Genomic DNA, 21,203 nt, shown 5'->3' on the forward strand with positions numbered 1-21,203 from the left:
CAGGGGCCGGGGCAGGCAGAAAGAAGAAAGAAGAGCTTTCCAAACCTTCCCAGCCTTCTGAGCTGTGCGAGGTCTGGCTCAGCCTAGTCAAGTGACCCGAATCCCAGATGTATGCTGGCCGCCTCTGAGTCCTGGTCTGAGCTGACCTTGGCAGGTTCTCGAGATATTCGTGAGACTTAGGATTGATTATCTAGACAGGCTGCCTGAAAAAGCACCCCCGCCAGCCCCTGAACGGGAGGTGCAGCCAGAGGACATGGCCCAGCTCCGAAGCCCTTCACGTTCCCTCCATCCACACAGGGCCTTCCCAGCATCACAGACTCTCACAGCCAAGAGAGGCCTTAAAAATCTGTAAGTCAGGCCAGGCGTGGTGGCTCACGCCTGTAATCCCAGCACTTTGGGAGGCTGAGGTGGGCCAATCATTTGAAGTCGGGAGTTTGAGACCAACCTGGCCAACATGGTGAAACCCCATCTCTACTCAAAGTACAAAAAAAAAATTAGCCGGTTGTGGTGGCGCATGCCTGTAATCTTAGCTACTAGGAAGGCTGAGGCAGGAGAACAACTTGAACCCAGGAGGTAGAGATTGCAGTCAGCCAAGATTGTGCCATTGCACTCCAGCCTGGGCAACAAGAGTGAAACTCTGTCTCAAAAAAAAAAAAAAAAAAAAAAAAACCAGGCATGGTGGCGTGTGCCTGTGGTCCCAGCTACTTGGGAGGCTGAGGTGGGAGGATTGCTTAAGCCTGGGAGGTCGAGGCTGCAGCAAACTGTTTGTACCATTGCACTCTAGCCTGGTGACAGAGTGACACCTTGACTCAAAAAAGAAAGAAGAGAAGGAAGGGAGGAAGGGAGGGAGGGAGGGAGAGAGAGACAAGAAGGAGAGGAGGGGGGAGGGAGGGAGAGAGAAAGAAAGAGAGAAGGAAGGAGAGAAAAGACAAGAGAGGAGAGGAGAAGAGAAGAGAGAAAAGAAGAGAGGAGAGGAGAGGAGAAGAGAAGAGAAGAGAAGAGAGAAGGAAGGAGGAGAAGGAGGAGGAGGGAAGGAGAAGGAGGAGGAGAGAAGGAGAAGGAGGAGGAGGGAAGGAGAAGGAGGAGGAGGGAAGGAGAAAGTAGGCGCAGGTGCAGTCAGCAGAGGACCAGTGTCGCCAAAACCCTGGCGGAGGATGGGGCTCCAGGGAAGAGGACAGCATCCCCAGGAGCCCCCAAGACCCACCAGGACAGGGTCAGAACGGAGGAGGGGACCACGCGGAGGCTGAAGAGCAGCTGCCGGAGGCAGTGGCGAGGCTGGGGTTAAGGGTTCCGGGAGGAGGAGGAGAGAAGGAAGGGAGAACTGAAGGGTGTCCTTGACTCAGCATCAAGCAGTCACTGGAGCTCTTGGAGCACAGGGTCGAAGGTGATAGGAACAGAAGTGGAGCCCAGCCGGGCAGCAGACAGCCCAGGAAGCGGGAGAGGGCGTGCCCTAAGGGCAGAGTGCCCGTGCCTTCCCTCCCAGGAGCCTTCTCACACACATGAAATCCCAAAACTAGCGAAGCAACGAGGCCTCCCGGGCCCCAGTTTGCCATCTGTAAAATGGGATGCCCTCACAGAAGATGCTACAGGCCCCTCTGAAGGGTGGGGCTCCTCTCATCCCACAGCCCCACAGAAGCCTCATGCCCATCTCCCACCAGTGCCTTCTGGAGCCCACAGTGGCCCCAAGAGTGGAGAGACGGGGGATTCAGCTCACAGAGGACAAGGGAGCTGGCCATGGCCACCCAGAGTGGCAGAGGCTCAGCCAGAGCCCGAGCCAGGCCTCCTGCTGCCATCTGGGTCCGAGCCTCACTGTCTTTACACAGCACCACGTGTCCCACCCCAAGAAACCGAATTTTGGAGCTCAGAACTTCCTCAGGAAGAGCCCCCAAACTGGGCAAGGTGCCCAGTGTCCCCGGACGCCCTCACCTGTCAGGGTTGCTGCACGGCTCCTGGAAGCACGGAGGCTGCAGCCCGTGAACCACGCGTGCCTCGAGCAGAAACTTGGGGGCCCAGAACCCCAGGGCTCCAGTCACAAAGGCCATGGCGGTCACTCCGAGGGTGGACCACACAAAACTCCAGCTGCAAGACAAGGTGCCCCAGCTGGAGTCGGGAGAGGGCTGGGGCTGAAGGGGCCTGTCCACTCCTCCCCACTCCTGGGCACCAGGAACTTTTCCATCTCATCTCATTACCTTCAAGATTCCATAGGTAGCAATTGCTAACTCCTCTTTACAGATAGGCAAACTGTGGCTCCGAAGAAGACACTCAGGTTACCCCAAGCTCCAGCCTCCAGACCCTTCCTGGCAGCACCCTGAGCTCCAGCCTCCCCTATGTTTCGGAGACCCCCCTACCCACATACCTTGGCTCCTCCTCCCTCCCTCCTCTCTGCAGGACCAAATCTCCCCATCCTGAGGGTTCCCCAGCCAGCATCACATTCTCCAGGAGGCTGTCCCTGCCTGCCCCACCTTCCTCTGAGTCCTCCTGGTCGGTTTCACAGCTCAGTAACAGAAGTGGGTCCTGTCCATGCCCTGCCTTGCAGTGAATTGTGAGGCCTGGGACCAGCAGTTGACTCCTGCCTGCCTCCCCCAGCATGGCTGGCACAGAGGATCACGCACGCCATGAGGCTTGGAGAGGTGAGTGATGAACTCCCAGCATCCTCCAAGCAACCCGGAGAAGGGGACAAGGCTGGAGAATTCCATCCATTGAATAAGCAAGGACAGTGAGGCTCTGAGTGCCAGGGCCACTTATGGGCAGGGCAGCGGCAGAGGCAAGGCTGGGGCTCATGCCATCTCCCTCCCTCCCTGTCCATATTTCTGTCACATGGCAAGGTGATGGAGGCTGAGCCCTAAGGGAGGGAGGGGCACTTCAGTTGGTAAGTGGGATCTCAGAGGAAGAGGAGGGCTGTAAACATTGGGACAATAAGGGAGGGCTCCCTGGAGGTGGAGAGAGGGGGTCAGTGAGGCTGGGGCAGACAAAGGGGTTTTTCCATGCCTTGCAGGGGTAGCAGTGACACTCACTTTTTCCCCAGGTATCTGACGTCCTCACACCAGCTGCTCCTCGAGCCTCCCGCGGCCCCCTCCCCCTGCGTCTCGGTAGCTCCCCGGGGTGGGTCTGGAACCAGCAGGATAAGCAGGATCAAGGCCATGGCCTCCAGGCAGGGCATGATCTGGGGACAGGAGGGCCCGGGAAGCTCAGGGCCACATATTATCACAGCCCAAGAGACCCCGGGGGCAACTGGTCACAGTACCAGCCAGTGTCTGACCTCTAGGGTCCAGGCCCTGGGAGTGGTGGGGGTGACTTGTTTTTCAGGGCGCTGGTATCCACAGAGCGGGATGTACCACTGTTTCTCAGCCCTCACCACTGCAGCCTTTCCAGGGAGTGGAGTCTTTTTGGGACTTCACGTAATTCCCATCTTTCCAGTACAGACACCACCCTTTTGGGGTCAACGGGCCTGAGATGGTTGAGAACAGGGACCCTCACTACCCTGGCCCTGCCTCCTGAGTACCTGCTGCCCCTAGAGCTGACCTTTCCCTGGCCCAGGCCTCCATCTGCCACATAGTCCTGCCCTGGCATCCTCTCCTAGCGGACCCTCTGCTCAAACCCCAAGGACGGGGATCTCACTACCCACCTTGGGGCAGCCTTCAAACAGCTCAGACCATGAGAAGGCTTATTCAATCCAGGTCAGACCTGCCTCCTCGAAGCCCACCCCACTCCCGAGATTCCAAATCTGGCTTCAGCGCTTCACACGCCAGCTCCCCGGCGCTGGGCCGGCTCCGTGGAGGTCTGCATGCAGCCTGCACTCCCACCAAGCTGCATTCCCAGGGCTGAGCTCAGCGCCCTCCACTATGGAGTTCCTTCCTCTTCAGAACGGTCCTGCTCCATGCCCATGTTGGAATTACAAGGCCCGCAGCCCAGCGGGGCCTGCCTGGCATCTTCCTCAGCATCCTGCTCAACTGCTGAGCGAGCCTAGCTGCCAGTCCGCCAGGGCCTACTCCGTGCCCTGACCCTGTGGCTTGGAACTTCCATCTCTCGTCTCACTGATCCTCAAGATGCCTTAGGTAGCGTTTACTACCCCCACTTTACCGACAGGTAAACTGAGGCTCTGAAGAAGGTGACCTGCTTGAGATCACACAGCTGGTAAACTAAGCAGCCAGCTTTGAGCCTAGGGCCACCACCTCCCCAGCCCATGCTCCCTGTGGGGCCCCAAAGCTGCCAATGCCTGACCACCCCCCGCCCCCCCAATGGCGCCGGGTGCTACTCCAAGTGGCTAAGGTCACCCAAGGCTGGAAAGTCCCTGCTGGTCCAGAGGGAAAGCAGAGGGAAGAAAAGGAAGCTGGACTCACTCGGAGGGCCCAGCGCCAGTTCCCAGTCAGCGTCGTCACAGCCGACCCCAGCACGTAACCCAAACCACTGCAACAGAGGGTCAAGGGCAATGGACTGTGAGGGGAGGGAGGCAGAAGGCAGACCCCACTGCCAGCCTGACCCAGGGTGCTCCCCCGTGCCCCAGGGAGCTGGTTCTCTGCAGGCACAGAGCTGTTTCACTGAGGAAAGTAAGCCACGTGAGGTCCAGATGTCCACTGCCCTTGGTCAAATCACCAGTGACCTCTGGATCCTGGCCCACCCCCAGCGCCACTCTCCCCACCTATGGAAACACATACTGTCCGCCCTCCTGCCCAAGGCTGGGCCCTGCTTGAATCAGGCAAGTTCAGGAAATCTGGGTCAGAGGCCAGGGTCCTGACTGCAAATCCTGCTTCCTCACCTCGCCTCCCAGGGCCAGCCCCTCCCTGGCCGGGCCACACTGCCGAGTGTACGAATCTGCAGGGCGCATCCTCATCACCTCTACTCCTCCCCCAGCCCATCAGCTGGCGTCACTGCCCCCGTTGACAGATGAGGAAACTGAGGCTTGGAGAGGTAGACTCATGTGGCGAGGAAGGGGTAGCACTGGGACTCAAATTGCAGCCCTCCTGGTTTGACCTCTCCTACCCATGCCCAGCCCCTGTTCTGACTCCTTTGGGCCTCAGTTTACCACCTGGGGAAGTGGACCCATGGGTAATACCAACCTTCCAACAGGGATAAAGATGTAGAAGACGGCCAGCACGCGGGTGCGCTCGTCCCTCACGAAGAGGTCGCCCAGGACGGTGGGCGCGATGGTGGCGTAGCTGGCCGAGCCAGTGCCCACGACGCCCCGGGACAGGAAGAAGAGCCAAGAATACTGGGCGAGCAGGCACAAGACCACGTGAGTTCCAGAAATCACCCATAGGGCCAGGAACCCGAGGGTTTGTTGGAAAAGCCAAGGGGACCTCATGTCACAGGACCCCAGAGTAGGGAGAGGGGATCGGGGCTATGGACACCTCTCCACTCCAGGTTTCCAAAGTCCCACATGTGTCCCCTGAAGCCACCGCCTACCCCCCTGCCCAGGGGAGCCCTTCTCCTGGGTCTCACCATTGCTAACCAGGCCAGTTCCCCAAGACAGCAGCTGTTACCCCCAGTTCCACCCCCAGCAGAGTCAGGCAGAAATGAAGCTGGTGCGGCAGTGAGAGGTAGGAGAGAGGAGGTCTCCTGTTAAGAAAGTCCACCAGGCTGGGCGCGGTGGCTCAAGCCTGTAATCCCATCACTTTGGGAGGCCGAGACGGGCGGATCACGAGGTCAGGAGATCGAGACCATCCTGGCTAACACAGTGAAACCCCGTCTCTACTAAAAAAAAATACAAAAAACTAGCCGGGTGAGGTGGTGGGCGCCTGTAGTCCCAGCTACTCGGGAGGCTGAGGCAGGAGAATGGCGTAAACCCGGGAGGCGGAGCTTGCAGTGAGCTGAGATCCGGCCACTGCACTCCAGCCTGGGCGACAGAGTGAGACTCCGCCTCAAAAAAAAAAAAAAAAAAAAAGAAAGTCCGCCGGGTCGGCCAGCCACGGTGGCTCACGCAAGTAATCCCAGCACTTTGGGAGGCTGAGGCGGGTGGATCAACTGAGGTTGGGAGTTCGAGACCAGCCTGGCCCACACGGCAAAACCTTGTCTCTACTAAAAAATACAAAAATTAGCTGGGCGTGGTGGCACACGCCTGGTATCCCAGCTGCTCTGGAGGCTGAGACAGGAGAATCACTTGAACTCGGGAATCGGAGTTTGCAGTGAGCCGAGATCGCACCATCGCACTCCAGCCTGGGCAACAAGAGCGAAATTGTGTCTCAAAAAAAAAAAAAAAAAAAGTCCACCAGCTCTGCCCTGCGCAGCTCAGGCTGGAGACTGGGCCCTCACCTCCTCTCCCAGCCCTCCGTGCAATCCCTGATCCAGTCACAGTTGGGAATGGAGCAGAATTGTCCCCATGCAGCTCTGATGGGGCTGGATCAGGGAGGAAGCAGGTGGGGAAGGGGCGTCAGGGGCCTGGGCAGAGGCATGGACACCTACCCGGGGGGAGATGAAGGAGCTAGAGAGCCCAGCTCCTGACCAGAGCAAGATCCCGAAGCTCATGGTGGTCTTGCGGCTGTATCGGTCGCCCAGGTAGCCAAACACGGGTGCAGACAGCAGCAGGCAGCCGATGAAGACTGGAGGAGACACACAGGGGCAGCCTGGGTCCCCCCACGACCGTGGCAGGGCAGACGGCCCAGCAGGCCTGGGGAGGGAAGGGGCCTGACTCAGAAGCCACAAGCTGGCACCTTGGCAGCGGGCCCAGGGTAGGAGGAAGAAAAGATAAGGTGAACCTCACAGTGCGTGGCCAACATACAACCCCAGCCGAGAGTGTGGAGGCCTGGACCCGGCCCCGAACCCAAAGCCCAGCTCTGCCGCTTGCTCTGGGTGTCACCCCAACACTGGAGAAGTCACCATCCCCCCCAGGATGGTGAAGGTGAGATGGGAAGTGAATGTGGAGCGTCAGGCATGGAGCAGATGCCAGTTTCCCGGCTTTACAAAAACACGTAACCCCTGTGAACCTGGATATGGGGACAGGTCTGATTTTTCATTCATGTACCTACTGGGGCAACAGGGAGCAGGGGAAGAGGGAAGTCAGCCTGGGCCTGCTCTGAGCAGCAAATGAGGACAGTTTAGAATGAGCACATTGGGCCGGGCGCAGTGGCTCACGCCTGTAATCCCAGCACTTTAGTTGGCTGAGGTGGGCAGATTGCCTGAGCTCAGGAGTTCTAGACCAGCCTGGGCAACATAGTGAAACTCTGTCTCTACTAAAAAAAAAAAAATACAAAAAAGTTAGCCAGGCCTGATGGTGGGCGCCGGTAATCCCAGCTACTCGGGAGGCTGAGGCACGAGAATTGCTTGAACCCGGGAGGCAGAGGCTGCAGTGAGCCGAGATCACGCCACTGTACTCCAGCCTGGGCGACAGAGCAAGGCTTGGTCTCAAAAAAAGGAAAAAACAAAAGAAAGAATAAGCACATTCACTGTGAACTAGTGATGATTCCAGGAAGCCAGGAAAGAATTGGTTTTCCTACATAGGTAAAATGTTCCCTGGACACAGCTGCATTTATACTTTCATTTAATTTGTAAGACAAAATCTCACTCTGTCACCCAGACTGGAGTGCAGTGGTTCAATCTCGGCTCACTGCAGCCTCTGCCTCCTGGCCTCAAGCCATCCTCCCACCTCAGCCTCCAGAGTAGTTGAGACTACAGGCACGTTACCACCACACTTGGCTAATTTTTGTCGTTTTTGTAGAGACGGGGTTTCACCATCTTGCCCAGGCTGGTCTCGAACTCCTGGGCACAAGGGATCCACCCACCTCGGCCTCCCAAAGTGCTGGGGTTACAGGCGTGGGCCACCGCGCCCAGCCCACTTTCCATTTTTCTGTTGGGCTGTTGTTTGTTCATATGTTTTGGAAATAAGTTCCCATAGTCTTTTATGTTTGTTTTAAGAATTAAAAACGCAACTTCTGGGACTAAGTTGGCTGGGTTTAAATCCTGGCTCACCACTTTCTAGCTATGTGACCTTGGGCAGATTCCTTAACTCTTTTGTTCCACTTTCATCAACAGTGCTATTCCCTTGTTTGGTTACTGAGAGGATGAAGTAAAATAAAGCACATAAAAGTTATCTGCATAGCTTCATGTAAACATCCAACAAATGTTATCTATTATTATTACTGATTGCATAATTTCAATCATCATCATACAGAAGTGTTTAGCTTTGATGTGGTCAAGTTTATTAACCTTCTGGAGGGGCAAGAGTTGTTTCACGTCTTGTTTATGCATATCTTCTTTATCCAAAAGTTATAAAACTATTTCCCAGCCGGGCGCGGTGGCTCACACCGGTAATCCCAGCACTTTGGGAGGCCAAGGCGGGTGGATCACCTGAGGTCGGGAGTTCGAGACCAGCCTGGCCAACATGGTGAAACCCCATCTCTACTACAAATACAGAAATTAGCCAGGTGTGGTGGTGCATGCCTGTAACTCCAGCTACTAGGGAGGCTGAGGGAGGAGAATGGCTTGAACTCAGGAGGCGGAGGTTGCAGTGAGCCAAGATTGTGCCACTGCACTCCAGTCTGTGTGACAGAGCGAGACTCTGTCTCAAAAAAACAACAAACAACAACAATAAATAAATAAATATATTTTCCCCCCTATTCCTCACATGCAGAGATCACTTGCAGGCTGTTTTAAGTGCCTTAAACCTGCAGATGCTCTGTGACTGACTCTGCAGATGCCCTTCCCAAGGGGAAAGTAGACACTCCTCATTTCCAATGTCTCCAAATTCAAATCGTTTCTTTGACACCGTGGATGAAATGAATGCTCCTAGAGTTAAAAGACAGACTCTGGAGCCACACTTCCTGGATTCAAATCCCAGCTTCAGCAAGTCTCCTAACTTCTCTGAGCCTCAGTTTCATCAGCTGTAAAATGGACATAATAATAAAACCTGCCTCGTGGGATTGTTGTGAAGATTAAATAAGTTGATATTTAAAGCACTTAGAATGGTGCCTGGCACGTGGTAGGGGCCAAGTCAGTGTTAGTTTTAAATATGATTAATTAATTAACTCACTCCAGCAGCCTCTCTAGCCCATGGGTGGGTGAAGGGAGCCTGACCACTGCCTCTTCTCACCTTCTACCACTCTCTCTTTTTCTTGTTTTTTTGAGACCGAGTCTCATTCTGTGGCCCAGTCTGAAGCGCAGTGGCACGATCTCAGTTCACTGCAACCTCTGCCTCTGGGTTCAAGTGATTCTCCTGTCTCTGTCTCCCAAGTAGCGGGATTACAGGCACCTGCCACCACACCCGGCTAATCTTTGTATTTTTAGTAGAGACGGGGTTTCACCATGTTGGTCAGGCTGGTCTCAAACTCCCAACCTCAGGTGATCCGCCCACGTCGGCCTCCCAAAGTGCTGGGATTACCGGCGTGAGCCACCACGCCCGGCCCAATCCCTCTGTCTCTTAACCACCCTCTCCCTCAGTCATCAGTTTCCTCTTCTTAGCAGCCCTGTGGACAAACAGGCTGGGTCTAGGGCCACAGCATGGCAACCCGAAAAGGTAAAGAGACCTCACCTGAGGCCACCAGAGACCAGCCTGGTCATCAGGCCGCCAAGCCCACTGTCCTTTCCATGAAATTTTTGGGCTGCTTCTGCAAAGATGACCCTTCTCTTCACCTACTCCCAAACACACACACACACACTTCTCCCTCCGTGGCCCAGGCCTTATAGCAATCATCCTGACCACTATGGTAGAACCAGTGAAGGGCCAGCATGGTGGCTCACGCCTGTAATCTCAACAATTTGGGAGGCTGAGACTGGCAGATCACCTGAGGTCAGGAGTTCAAGACCAGCCTGGCCACCATGGTGAGACCCCATCTCTACTAAAAATACAAAAATTAGCCAGGCGTGGTGGTGGGTGCCTGTAATCCCAGCTACTCAGGAGGCTGAGGCAGGAGAATCACCTGAACCTGGGAGGCAGAGGTTGCAGTGAACCAAGATCGTGCACTCCAGCCTGGTCAATAAGAGTGAAACTCCGTCTCAAAAAAAAAAAAAAAAAAAAAAGAACCAGTGAAGGGAAATGTTGAGTAAACCACCATTATCTATTTAATCGAGGAGGTTGTGGGTATCTCACTTTGGCTACAGATATGGCTGGCAGATCAGCATCAGTTGCCGCCTCTTGGCCACAAGACTGAGGGGCAATTGGAAATGATGCATGTTCTAAAGCCATGGTCTTCTAACTCTTGCTCATGTAACTTCTTTTGTCTTTTTTTTTTTTTTTCCTTTTTGGTTGGAAAAGGAAGTCTCCACTATAATTAGCCCAGCAGGTCTCGAATCCTGGACTGAAGCCTATTCTCGCCGCATCCCGCCTCCCTAAGAGTGGGAATGACAGGCGTGAAAGCCAACACGCAACCCGGCTCTCAACCTCATTTTTAAAGAAGTTTCTAGAACCTACGTACCCTTCCACATATTTTCAGCTAATATTAAAATGTTCCCCTTTTTTTTTTTTTTTTTTTTTGAGGCGGGGTCCTTGCTCTGTCGCCCAGGCTGGAGTGCAGTGGCCGGATCTCAGCTCCTGCAAGCTCCGCTCCCGGGTTCCCAGCATTTCTCACTGCCTCAGCCTCCAAGTTAAGGCTGGGACTCAGGACCGCCCACCATCGCCGGCTAGTTTTTGGGTATTTTTAGTAGAGACGGGGTTTTCCTGTGTTCGCCAGGATGGTACTCGATCTCCGATGACCATTGTGTCACCCGTCTCGACTCCCACGTGCTGGGATTAAGGGCTTGAGCCACCGCGCCCGCCTAAAATGTTCTTATCCGAGTTTGAATCGTTGGCCAAGGATGGGATTCCAGCGTTGTTGTGTATTTTTTTTTAAACTGTATTTTCATCCAAAACTCTTGGAGCTACAGGTCCCGGTTTATTCAGTTTACGGGGAATGTCTGCAGTAGAATCCAGTCATAATAGCCCGTCCTCTTATTGCAAAGCAAGTTAAGACAATCAAATTGATTATAAGAAAATGATTGGCCGGGCGCGGTGGTCCTCAAGCCTGTAATCCCAGCACTTTGGGAGGCCAGAGAGACGGCGGATCACAAGGTCAGGTGGATTGAGAACCATCCTGGCTAACACAGTGAAAACCCGTTCTCTTAACTAAAAATACAAAAACTAGCCGGGCGGAGGTGGCGGGCCGCCTTGTAGGTCCCAGCTACTGGGGAGGCCTGAGGCAGGAAGAATGGCGTGCCAGGAACGCGCCGGACGCTCTGCGTCGCGCCTCGCGCATCCGGCCTCGCCTCCAGTCAGGCGCCGAACCGCGGCGCTCAAAAAAAAAAAAACAAAAAGAAAATGTTGCCCGGCGTGGTGCCTCACGCCTATAATCCCAGCACTTTGGGAGGCTAACATGGGCGGATCACCTGAGGTCGGGAATTTGAGACCGGCCTGGCCAACATGGTGGTACATGCCTGTAATCCCAGCTACTCGGGAGGCTGAGGCAGGAGAATTGCTTAAACCTGGGAGGCGGAGGTTGCAGTGAGCCGAGATCGTGCCATTGCACTCCAGCCTGGGCAACAAGAACGAAACTCCGTCTCAAAAAAAAAAAAAGAAAAATGTTGGCTTCATTTTTTTCATTGAAACAAATGTGTTGACATGCATCCCTGAGACCATTATCTCACTTTGAATTCTAATTTGTAGATAAATAGTAGACATTGCACACAGGGACAGCTAGATAAGGCTTGGCTCCTTGCCTGGGCTGTGGCCTGGGGCAAATCTCCCCGGCACGTTTCTCCTGATGCTCTCTCCTTTGCTCCCAAGGTCCCCCCAGCAGAAGCCGAGCATCCACGCGGGGGCCTCTGTGTGATGCCCCGGAGGTTTTTATACCCAGGAACAGCACATCCAGGATGTGGAGAGGAGTCCCTCTCTGCTTACTACGGTAGCCAGGGAATTGTACAACGGAAGGAGAGGAAGGAGAACCACAGGCCGACCACAGGCTCCCTGGCAGGCAGGTCATTTTAGGAAAAAAACATACAGGCTTGAGGATCTAGAAATAAATCAGTCTCTCAAAACTCTCTGTGTTCATGTAGCCCCTGGAAAGTTACTGTGTATCCTCAGAGATCCCTGTACCCCAGTTTGAGAGTCATGTTCTAAACCCCTGAGATGATGGACTGTGAGGAGGACCCTTGGTGCCTACTGATTACAGGCTGGGTGTGTGCACAGGTGTATCACGTGTTGTGACCACATGTGTGCCCACGTGAGTGTGTGGATATGCACATGTGTGAGTGTGTGTCACCATCCAGGCACCCACAAGGCAAAAGCTAATGCCTCATGACCCCAACCACTCTGATGTTGTGATGGGACGTGTGGCTGCTCCCTGCTGCTGGGTGTTAGGCTCTCTGTGGGCCCAGAGTCCATCTGAGCCCATGCAGGACGATGTGTCTCTGTCTGTGTCTGTCTGTTTGACTTTGTGTGTCCCAGTAGTCAGATTTTTCAGGTCTATGAGAGGAAAGCGCACATCAGGATTTCTCAAACACCAGCAAGCCTCTGGTGCACAGCTGAGCCTCAGCAATATGAAGGGAAGGAATGACTAGCTCCATAACCAGGAGCTGAGGCTCGGGGGCCTCTCCCAGCCCCACCTCCCTTTGCTCTCCTGCAGCACCCTACACTCAAACTACCACGGCTGCTCCAGCCTGGGCTCTCTCCTGCTCCTGCCTAGACTGTCCCTCAGGCCCACGCTGCACCCACCCTCTGTGCCAGGGGACCCAGTGGGGCTGGAGCTGGGCACAGAACATGACCCACAGAAAGAGCCCACCCCAGCAGGAACCCAGGATCCCAGCTCCAGAGCCAGGGCTCCTCCTTACCAGTCTGAAGCAAACCAGCATGGCTGTCACTGATCTGAAAAACCTCCTGTACATCCAGCAGCACTCCTGTGGACAGATGGACAGTGCTCAGGAAATGGGAAGTAACACTCCTGGCCTCCAAAGGCAGCTGCTCCAGGTTTGACACAGGGCCACAGCACAGCAGAAGGCATGGCACCAAAGCCCACTGTTCTCTCCCCCCGCTCTCCCACACGTGCACAACCACACACACAACAGCAGACACACAGAGAAACGTGTGCATTTCAAACACTCAAAGAAACAAGCATCCCTTGACTGGGCATGGTGGCTCATGCTTGTAATCCCAGCACTTTGGAAGGCCAAGGTGGGCAGATCACCTGAGGTCAGGAGTTCGAGACCAGCCATGGTCAACATGGTGAAATCTCATCTCTACTAAAAATACAGAAAATTAGACAGACGTGGTGGTGGGTGCCTGTAATCCCAGCTACTTGGGAGGCTGAGGCAGGAGAATCGCTTGAGCCCGGGAGGCGGAGGTTGCCGTGAGCCGAGATCGCGCCATTGCATTCCAGCCTGGGCAACAAGAGTGAAACTCCATCAGAAAGAAAGAAAAGGAAGGAAGGAAGGAAGGAAGGAAGGAAGGAAGGAAGGAAGGAAGGAAGGAAGGAAGGAAAAGAAAGAAAGAAAGAAGCATCCCAAAGGCACAGACATTCACATACACACGTCGACATACAAGCACACAGCCACACAGCTCCTTCCCTCCTCTTCATGTGGGAACACAGATATAAATAGATACAAATAGGCATTTCCAGAGAAACACACCTGCAGAGGCACAAATATACACACACACACAGGAACTCACACTCACAGACATGTACACCCAGCAAACACACCTACAGAGGCACAAATACACACACACACAGGAACTCACACTCACAGACATGGCACACCCAGCAAACACACCTGCAAGAGCGACACAATATACACACAAGGAACTCACACTCACAGACATGTCACACCCAGCCTCATACACACAGACACACAGGACACATGTGCGCGCAGCTCGAGATGTACCCATAAAGACACACCCCCACAGATACCCACCTGCGTATGCACAGCGGCTCTGGGCTGCCCATCCACACTGGTGTTTCTGTACCCGGTCAGAGGGGCACGCTCCCTGTTGCTGCCGCAGTGCCCACAGCCCCTTTCGATTTACTTTAGGCCTGCCTGTGTCAAACAGAAGTTCCTCAGAGCTGCGCACACCAGGCGGCCTGCTCGTGCAAACACCGCCGACATGCATAAGATGAACACTGTACATACAAAGACGGAACGTGTCCTGGCTTGCACGCATGCGCACACACAAGCATGTTCTTCCAGAGGCACAGCAGTGGGCGCCCAGCCTAACGCAGAGAGAGAACGTGGGTCTCCCAGACACCAGGGTCTGTTTCCTGATAGCCTCTTGGTGGTGTCTCAGAAAGGGTCCGGGTCTGCAGCACCTGCTCAAGTGAGCCATGCGGCTCTGGCCCTGTCGTTACTACGAAGAGCAACAATCATCACTTTCATGAATCAGGAGGTGACTGAGAGCCAGGCCCTGAGCTGTCCACTTGCAGCTGTCATCCTAAAAGGAGGGGACTGTCATTGCCCCCATTCTACACAGGAAACAGAGGCTCTAGCAGGCCAAGTTTGCCCGTCTGAAGCTGGGGGAGCTGGGGCTCAAATCTCAGCCAGAGGCAGCCTGTCCGCACACCCAGAACCACAGAAGGGGGGCAGAAACCCCCAGGTGGGTCCCCGCAGAAACACCCACGTCAAGGAAGTCCTGCGTGCGCACCTCCAAGACCTGCCCCATGCACATAAAGATCAAGGAATCAGAGGAGCAAAGCAAGAAATCTTTGTTTAGGGCCGGGCGCGGTGGCTCACGCCTGTAATCCCAGCACGTTGGGAGGCCGAGGCTGGAAGATCACGAGGTCAGGAGATCGAGACCATCATGGCTAACATGGTGAAACCCCGTCTCTACTAAAAATACTCTACTAAATAATCTACTAAAATACTCTAAAAATACTCTACTAAAATGTTTTGGAGACTCTGTCTCCAAAAATTAAAAAAAGAAATAAATCTTTGTTTAGAGGGCCAGGTGCAGTGGCTCAAGCCTGTAATCCCAGCACTTTGGGAGGCCAAGACGGGCGGATCACGAGATCAGGAGATCGAGACCCTCCTGGCTAACACGGTGAAACCCCGTCTCTACTAAAAAATACAAAAAAACTAGCCGGGCGAGGTGGCGGGCGCCTGTAGTCCCAGCTACTCGGGAGGCTGAGGCAGGAGAATGGCATAAACCTGGGAGGGGGAGCTTGCAGGGAGCGGAGATCCGGCCCTTGCCCCCCAGCCGGGGCGAGAGAGGGAGACTCTTTCTCAGAAAAAAAAAAAAAAAAATCTTTGTTTAGACATTTAATTTGCCCCAGTTGCCACCATAACCTGGCATACAAACCGGCATGTCCTTTTCCCCTTTAATATTTTATTTGTTGTTGTTTGAGTTTTATTGTTTGTTTTTGTTTTTGTTTTTTTTTGAGATGGAGTCTCACTCTTTTATCCAGGCTGAAGTGCAGTGATGCAATCTCAGCTCACTGCAACCTCCACTTCCTGGGTTCAGGCGATCCTCCTGCCTCAGTCTCCCAAGTAGCTGGGATTACAGGCATCTGCCACCACGCCTGGCTAATGTTTGTATTTTTAGTAGAGACGGGGTTTCACCATGTTGGCCAGGCTGGTCTCGAACTCCTGACCTCTGGTGATCCACCTGCCTTGGCCTCCCAGAGTGCTGGGATTACAGGTGTGAGCCACTGCGCCCGGCCCGTTGTTTTTTTGAGATGGAGTCTCGCTGTGTCGCCCAGGCTGGAGTACAATGGCACAGTCTCGGCTAATTCCAACCTCTGCCTCCTGGGTTCAAGTGGTTCTCCTGCCTCAGCCTCCCAAGTAGCTGGGATTACAGGTGCCCGCCACCATGCCCGGCTAATTTTGTATTTTTAGTAGAGACAGGGTTTCACCATGTTGGCCAGGCTGGTCTCAAACTCCTGACCTCAGGTGATCCACCTGCCTCAGCCTCTCAAAGTCCCCTTTTATTATTTTAAATACACAAAGAAGACAGTCTTTGGAAAGAAAAAAAGTAGACAACACCGGTAAGCAAAATAAATAGCTATGCAAAATAAATAGCTAAACAAAAATGCTCTAAACTGTACCCATCTTCCATTTTCAGGAATGAGGACTCATCCCCTTGTTTTATCTCCTCCTGGGCTCCTCCCAGCCCCGTGGTGCTCTAGGGATGACCCAGGGCCAAGTGTGTACCCAGCCTTGCTTTTACCTGTAACCTACCACCCTGGCCCCATAAGAGCTGTTTCCTGCAAGAACATTTTAGTTGTTTATCCCCACCAGTTCCCAGACGCTCCGCATGGTTTCACTTCTCTAGGTCTCTACCCCCACAGTAATCACAGCCCACTTTTTTGCACATACAGAGGAAGTGCTAATGCGGAAGGGACCGAGGCAGGCAAGACTCAGGGTCTTAGGGCCCAGCCAGGGGCCTCCAGGGCTAGCGGCAGAGATAGCAGGTCCCCAGGCTCCTGGGTTCTGGGAGCTCTACACTGGTGATTCCTGGCTCTCATCTGCCTCTTGCTTCTTCCCGCCTTTGCGTGCCCTCGGCCCACACTCCGACTCAGGCCTCCTCAGCTTTGGCCTGATCCACTACAACAGCCTCTGAACTGACTCCCTGGATCATTTTGCCTCCATCAGGGCCTCAAATCCAATTATATGGCTCCCCATTGCCCAAGGTAGAAAGTCCAAGCTCCCAGTCTGGCACCCAAGAAGCTCTGATCTCACCCCATACGCCCCTTCGGGGTTGTTTGTTTGTTTAGTATATTTTGTTTTGCTTTTTGTCTTTAGGGGTTTAAGATAAGATCTTGCTCTGTCACTCAGGCTAGAGTGCACTGGTACGATCACTGCTCACTGCAGCCTCCAGCAATCCTCCTGCTTCAGCCTCAAGCAATCCTCCTGCTTCAGCCTCAAGTAATCCTCCTGTTTCAGCCTCCCAAAAGGCTGAAGACATCACTGTCTTCAGCTGTCACTGTCCCTGGCTAACTTTTTTAATTTTTTGTAGAGACAAGGCTTTTCTATGTTGCCCAGGGTGGTCTCGAACTCCTGACTTCAAGTGAGGAGGAGAAGCTTCTGACCTCTGAGCTCCTCAAAGACGATGACCAGGTCCGGGGATGGCTCTGCAGCCCCTAGAGTTTCATGATTCCACAGCCACTCTCTGGGGTGCTGAGCTGGTAACGGACAGATCAATGGCCAGGTCACAGAGAGGCCTAGCAGCTGCAGGCACCCTCCTGAGCTCCCAGCTTGGCCTGTGCCTCTCCCTTGTCTGGCCGCACCTCTCTGCCTCGCAGGACTGCCATCAACCAGCCTCTATCTCTGCTCCATGAGACGGTTGTTCCTGAGTTCAGGAACTACAAGTCCAATTTCCTCCCTGGGTCCCCAGGAGCCACCAGGGGTCCTACCCACAGTTAGTGCTCAGTCAGTCTTGAATGAATAAGTGAGTGAATGAATGAATGGATGAATGAATGACAAGAAGAGCAAGTGGAGCCTCAATCAGTTGTTGTTATTGTTGTTGTTGTTGTTTGAGATGGAGTCACTCTGTCGCCCAGGCTGGAGCGCAACAACGCGATCTCAGCTCACTGCAACTTCCACCTCCCTGGTTCAAGCGACTCTCCTGCCTCAGCCTCCCAAGTAGCTGGGATTACAGGCACCCGCCACCACACCTGGCTAATTTTGTGTTTTAGTAGAGACAGGGTTTCACCATGTCGGCCAGGCTGGTCTCGAACTCCTAACCTCAGGTGATCCACCCACCTCAGCCTCCCAAAGTGCTGGGAATACAGGCGTGAGCCACCGTGCCCAGTCCCCAATCAGTCCCCAATCAGAATGAATGAATGAGTGAGTGAGTGAGTGAATGAGTGACAGAAGACAGAAGCACGCTGAGCCCTGAGGCCTGCAAGAAGGAAGGCAGAATGTGCAAGGTTTGCGAGCAGCCTGTTGTCCTAGAAACGCAGCCAGCAGGAGCTATTCTTGCCTGGGCCAGGCTACCCTGTCCTCCACCCAGAACCTCGCGGTCTCTGCCTGGAAGTCCTCCCTGCTATCCTCACCAACCCACCCCTCATTATGCCTCTGGCTCCACCCCCACTGTGCCCTCTCTTAATTTAAAAAATATATATATATATATATTTTTGAGACAGAGTCTTGCTCTGTCGCCCAGACTGGAGTGCAATGGTGGAATCTTGGCTCACTGCAACATCCACCTCCCGGGTTCAATCAATTCTCTACCTCAGCCTCTGCAGTAGCTGAGATTACAGGTACCCGCTACCACGCTCGGCTACTTTTTATAGTTTTAGTAGAGACGGGGTTTCACCATGTTGCCCAGGCTGGTCACGAACTCCTCACCTCAAGTGATCTGCCCGCTTTGGCCTCCCACAGTGCTGGGATTACAGGCGTAAGCCACTGTACCCAGCCCTAAAATAGTTTTAATTTTTTAAATAGAGACAGAGTCTTGGCCGGGCGTGGTGGCTCAAGCCTGTAATCCCAGCACTTTGGGAGGCCGAGGGGGGCGGATCACGAGGTCAGGAGATCAAGATCATCCTGGCTAACACGGTGAAATCCCGTCTCTACTAAAAATACAAAAAATTCGCCAGGCGTGGTGGCGGGCGCCTGTAGTCCCAGCTACTCGGAGGCTAAGGCGGAGAATGGCGTGAACCCGGGAGGCGGAGCTTGCAGTGAGCCGAGATCGCACCACTGCACTCCAGCCTGGGTGACACAGCGAGACTCCGTCTCAAAAAAAAAAAAACAAATAAACAAAAAAAACCCCATCTCTACTAAAAATACAAAAACTAGCCCAGCATGGTGGTATGTGCCTGTAGTCCCAGCTACTCGGGAGGCTGAGAGAGGAATCGCTTGAACCCAGGAGGCAGAGTTTGCAGTGAGCCAAGATCACGCCACTGCACTCCAACCTGGATGACAGAGCAAGACTCCACCTGGAGAAAAAAAAAAAAAAAAAGGCCGGGTGCAGTGGCTCACGCCTGTAATCCCAGCACTTTGGGAGGCTGAGGCAGGTGGATTACCTGATGTCAGGAGTTCAAGACCAGCCTGACCAACATGGTAAAACCCTGTCTCTACTCCTCTATTAAAAATACTAAAATTAACTAGACGTGGTGGTGCATGCCTGTAATCCCAGCGACTCAGGAGGCTGAGGCAGGAGAATCACTTGAACCCGGGAGACAAAGGTTGCAATGAGCTGAGATTGCGCCACTGTACTCCAGCCTGGACGACAGAGCGAGACTCTGTCTGAAAAAAAAAAAAAAAAAAAAAAGATAGAGACAGAGCCTCACTATGTTGACTAGGTTGGTCTCAAACTCCTGGGCTCAAGCAATCTTTCTGCCTCAGCCTCCCAAAGTGCTGGAATTACAAGTGGAAGCCACCATGCCCAGCCTGTGCCCCCTCTTTAACTGAGGCTGGATTGGGAATGTCAGTTGGTCCTCCCCGATTCGGGCAGACCTGAAAACCACCTCTAGAGGGGAGAACACCAGAGACAGGGCCAGGAACAGAAAGATGGGTGACGGCTGAAAGGCCACCGTGGATCTGCTGCCCCAGCTGGCGGGCAGAGCAGCAGGTGCTGCCCAGGGTGGCCGTCCCCTCCTCACCTGCGATGATGAACCAGTTCATGTAGTTCAGAAGGTTGATGTAGCAGAGCACGGCGGCAGCCACGTAGGCCCTCCACCGGGGCAGGCTCCAGGGGGCGGGTGGGATGGGAGGGGGACACTGCCTGCCTGGCCCTGGGGACTGGCCCTGCGGCCCTCCTGGCCCAGGCTCAGGGCACTCCGCTGACATGCCCCCAGCCATGCCACCCTGCAGCTCCTGGCCTGAGACCGGCGCCAGATCGAAGCAACATCAGTTCAGCACCAAGTCACTTCCTGTGGGCTCTCAGGCTCCAAACCTCAAAGCAGCTGCCTTAACTGTTGGGCATCTTATCGCAGGTTCCTCCTGAGCCCACGGCAGTCTCACCAGTGCGATTTCCCCATCATCAGCCTCTGAGACCTGCTACGGAGGAGAAGGGCTCCTGGCACCCCTACCCTGGGGGACTGGACAACTCTGGGGTCCCCTCGATCCAGCCGGCAGCTTCAGCGGCTGCAGTGAGGAAACAAAGCTTTCAGGGCAGGAAATGAGACGAACCTCCCAGAGGGCGGCTCACTGTGAGATGGTCTGGCTGCCCATACGGGACTGTGAACCAATGCCCTGAAGCTGGGGCAAAGGAGGAAGGCTAGGCGTTGGCCAAGACAGCAGCATTGCACTTGACTGCCAGGCAAGGCGAGCACCCACCCAGGATCTAAGGTCCTTCCCGGAGAAACAAACGTAGCAGAGGAGGCTGCCTACAAGAAGACAGTCTATGAGCAGAACTCATCAGCGGGGGCTGCGAAGTCCTCAGTGAGGGCAGGGCGTCGGCATGGTCACAAAGCATCTCCTGATAGATTGCTTGTTAGTAACAAGAGGAAAAAGAGTAACTATACAGTAGAGGAATCAGACATCTTGACCGAGGGGTTAAAATAAATCACCTGTGAGAGGCAGGAGGGTGTCGTGTGCCTCCAGATGTGAAGGTCTTCGCACGCCACAGCATCATCTATGCAGCATTCCAGCCAGGAAGGCACAACTGGAATCTCATCATGAGAAGACATCAGCCGGGCCCGGCGGCTCACGCCTGTAATCCTAACACTGGGAGGCCAAGGCAGGAGGATCATCCGAGCCCAGAAGTTTGTGACCAGCCTGGGCAACATGGCTAAACCCCATTGCTACAAAAATACCAAAAAAATAAATAAATAATTAAAAAAAAAAAAAGCTGGGTGTGGTGGTGTGCATCTACGGTCCCAGTTACTTGGGAGGCTGCGGCAGGAATGATTGCCTTAGCCTGGGAAGTCGGAGCTGCAGTGAGCCATGTTCACACCACTGCACTCCAGGCTGAGTGACAAAGCAAGACCCTGTCTCAAAAACAATTTTTTTTTAATTTTCAAAATGAAAAAACATCAGACGAGCCCAAATTGAGAAACACTATTTATTTAAAGGGACTGTATATTCGAAAACGTCAGAGTCACGAAAGACTAAGAAAGACTGAGGGAGCCCGGCACGGTGGCTTATGCCTGTTATCCCAGCACTTTGGGAAGCCGAGGCGGGTGGATCACCTGAGGTCGGGAGTTCGAGACCAGCCTGACCAACGTGGAGAAACCCCATCTCTACTAAAAATACAAAATTAACTGTGCGTGGTGTTGCCTGCCTGTAATCCCAGCTACTTGGGAGGCTGAGGCAGGAAAATCACTCGAACCCAGTCGGCGGAGGTTGTGGTGAGCCAAGATTGTGCCATTACACTCCAACCTGGTCAATAAGAGCAAAACTCCGTCCAAAAAAAAGAGGAGGGAGGGAGGGAGGGA

At 54.0% G+C, this 21,203-nt stretch overlaps 1 protein-coding gene across 3 annotated transcripts in view; it reads right to left on the reverse strand.

Moving 5' to 3' along the window:
• Window positions 1-19,930, reverse strand: part of SPNS3 (SPNS lysolipid transporter 3, sphingosine-1-phosphate (putative)) — a 59,263-nt gene extending 39,333 nt beyond the window's left edge. For all 3 annotated transcript variants that reach the window (XM_017860221.1, XM_017860223.1, XM_017860222.1), the window contains exons 1-7: window positions 19,428-19,930; window positions 12,730-12,795; window positions 6,400-6,536; window positions 5,058-5,209; window positions 4,341-4,407; window positions 3,015-3,163; window positions 1,927-2,079 (exon numbers count right to left, since the gene is read on the reverse strand). In XM_017860221.1, the coding sequence (XP_017715710.1) occupies window positions 1,927-2,079; window positions 3,015-3,163; window positions 4,341-4,407; window positions 5,058-5,209; window positions 6,400-6,536; window positions 12,730-12,795; window positions 19,428-19,626 (923 nt within the window). In that variant the 5' untranslated portion in view covers window positions 19,627-19,930. The remainder of the gene's footprint in view (window positions 1-1,926; window positions 2,080-3,014; window positions 3,164-4,340; window positions 4,408-5,057; window positions 5,210-6,399; window positions 6,537-12,729; window positions 12,796-19,427) is intronic.
• Window positions 19,931-21,203: the final 1,273 nt, after the last annotated feature.

This window comes from Rhinopithecus bieti, unplaced genomic scaffold (genome assembly GCF_001698545.2).
Source record: "Rhinopithecus bieti isolate Rb0 unplaced genomic scaffold, ASM169854v2 scaffold_54263, whole genome shotgun sequence".
Taxonomy (NCBI): domain Eukaryota; kingdom Metazoa; phylum Chordata; class Mammalia; order Primates; family Cercopithecidae; genus Rhinopithecus; species Rhinopithecus bieti.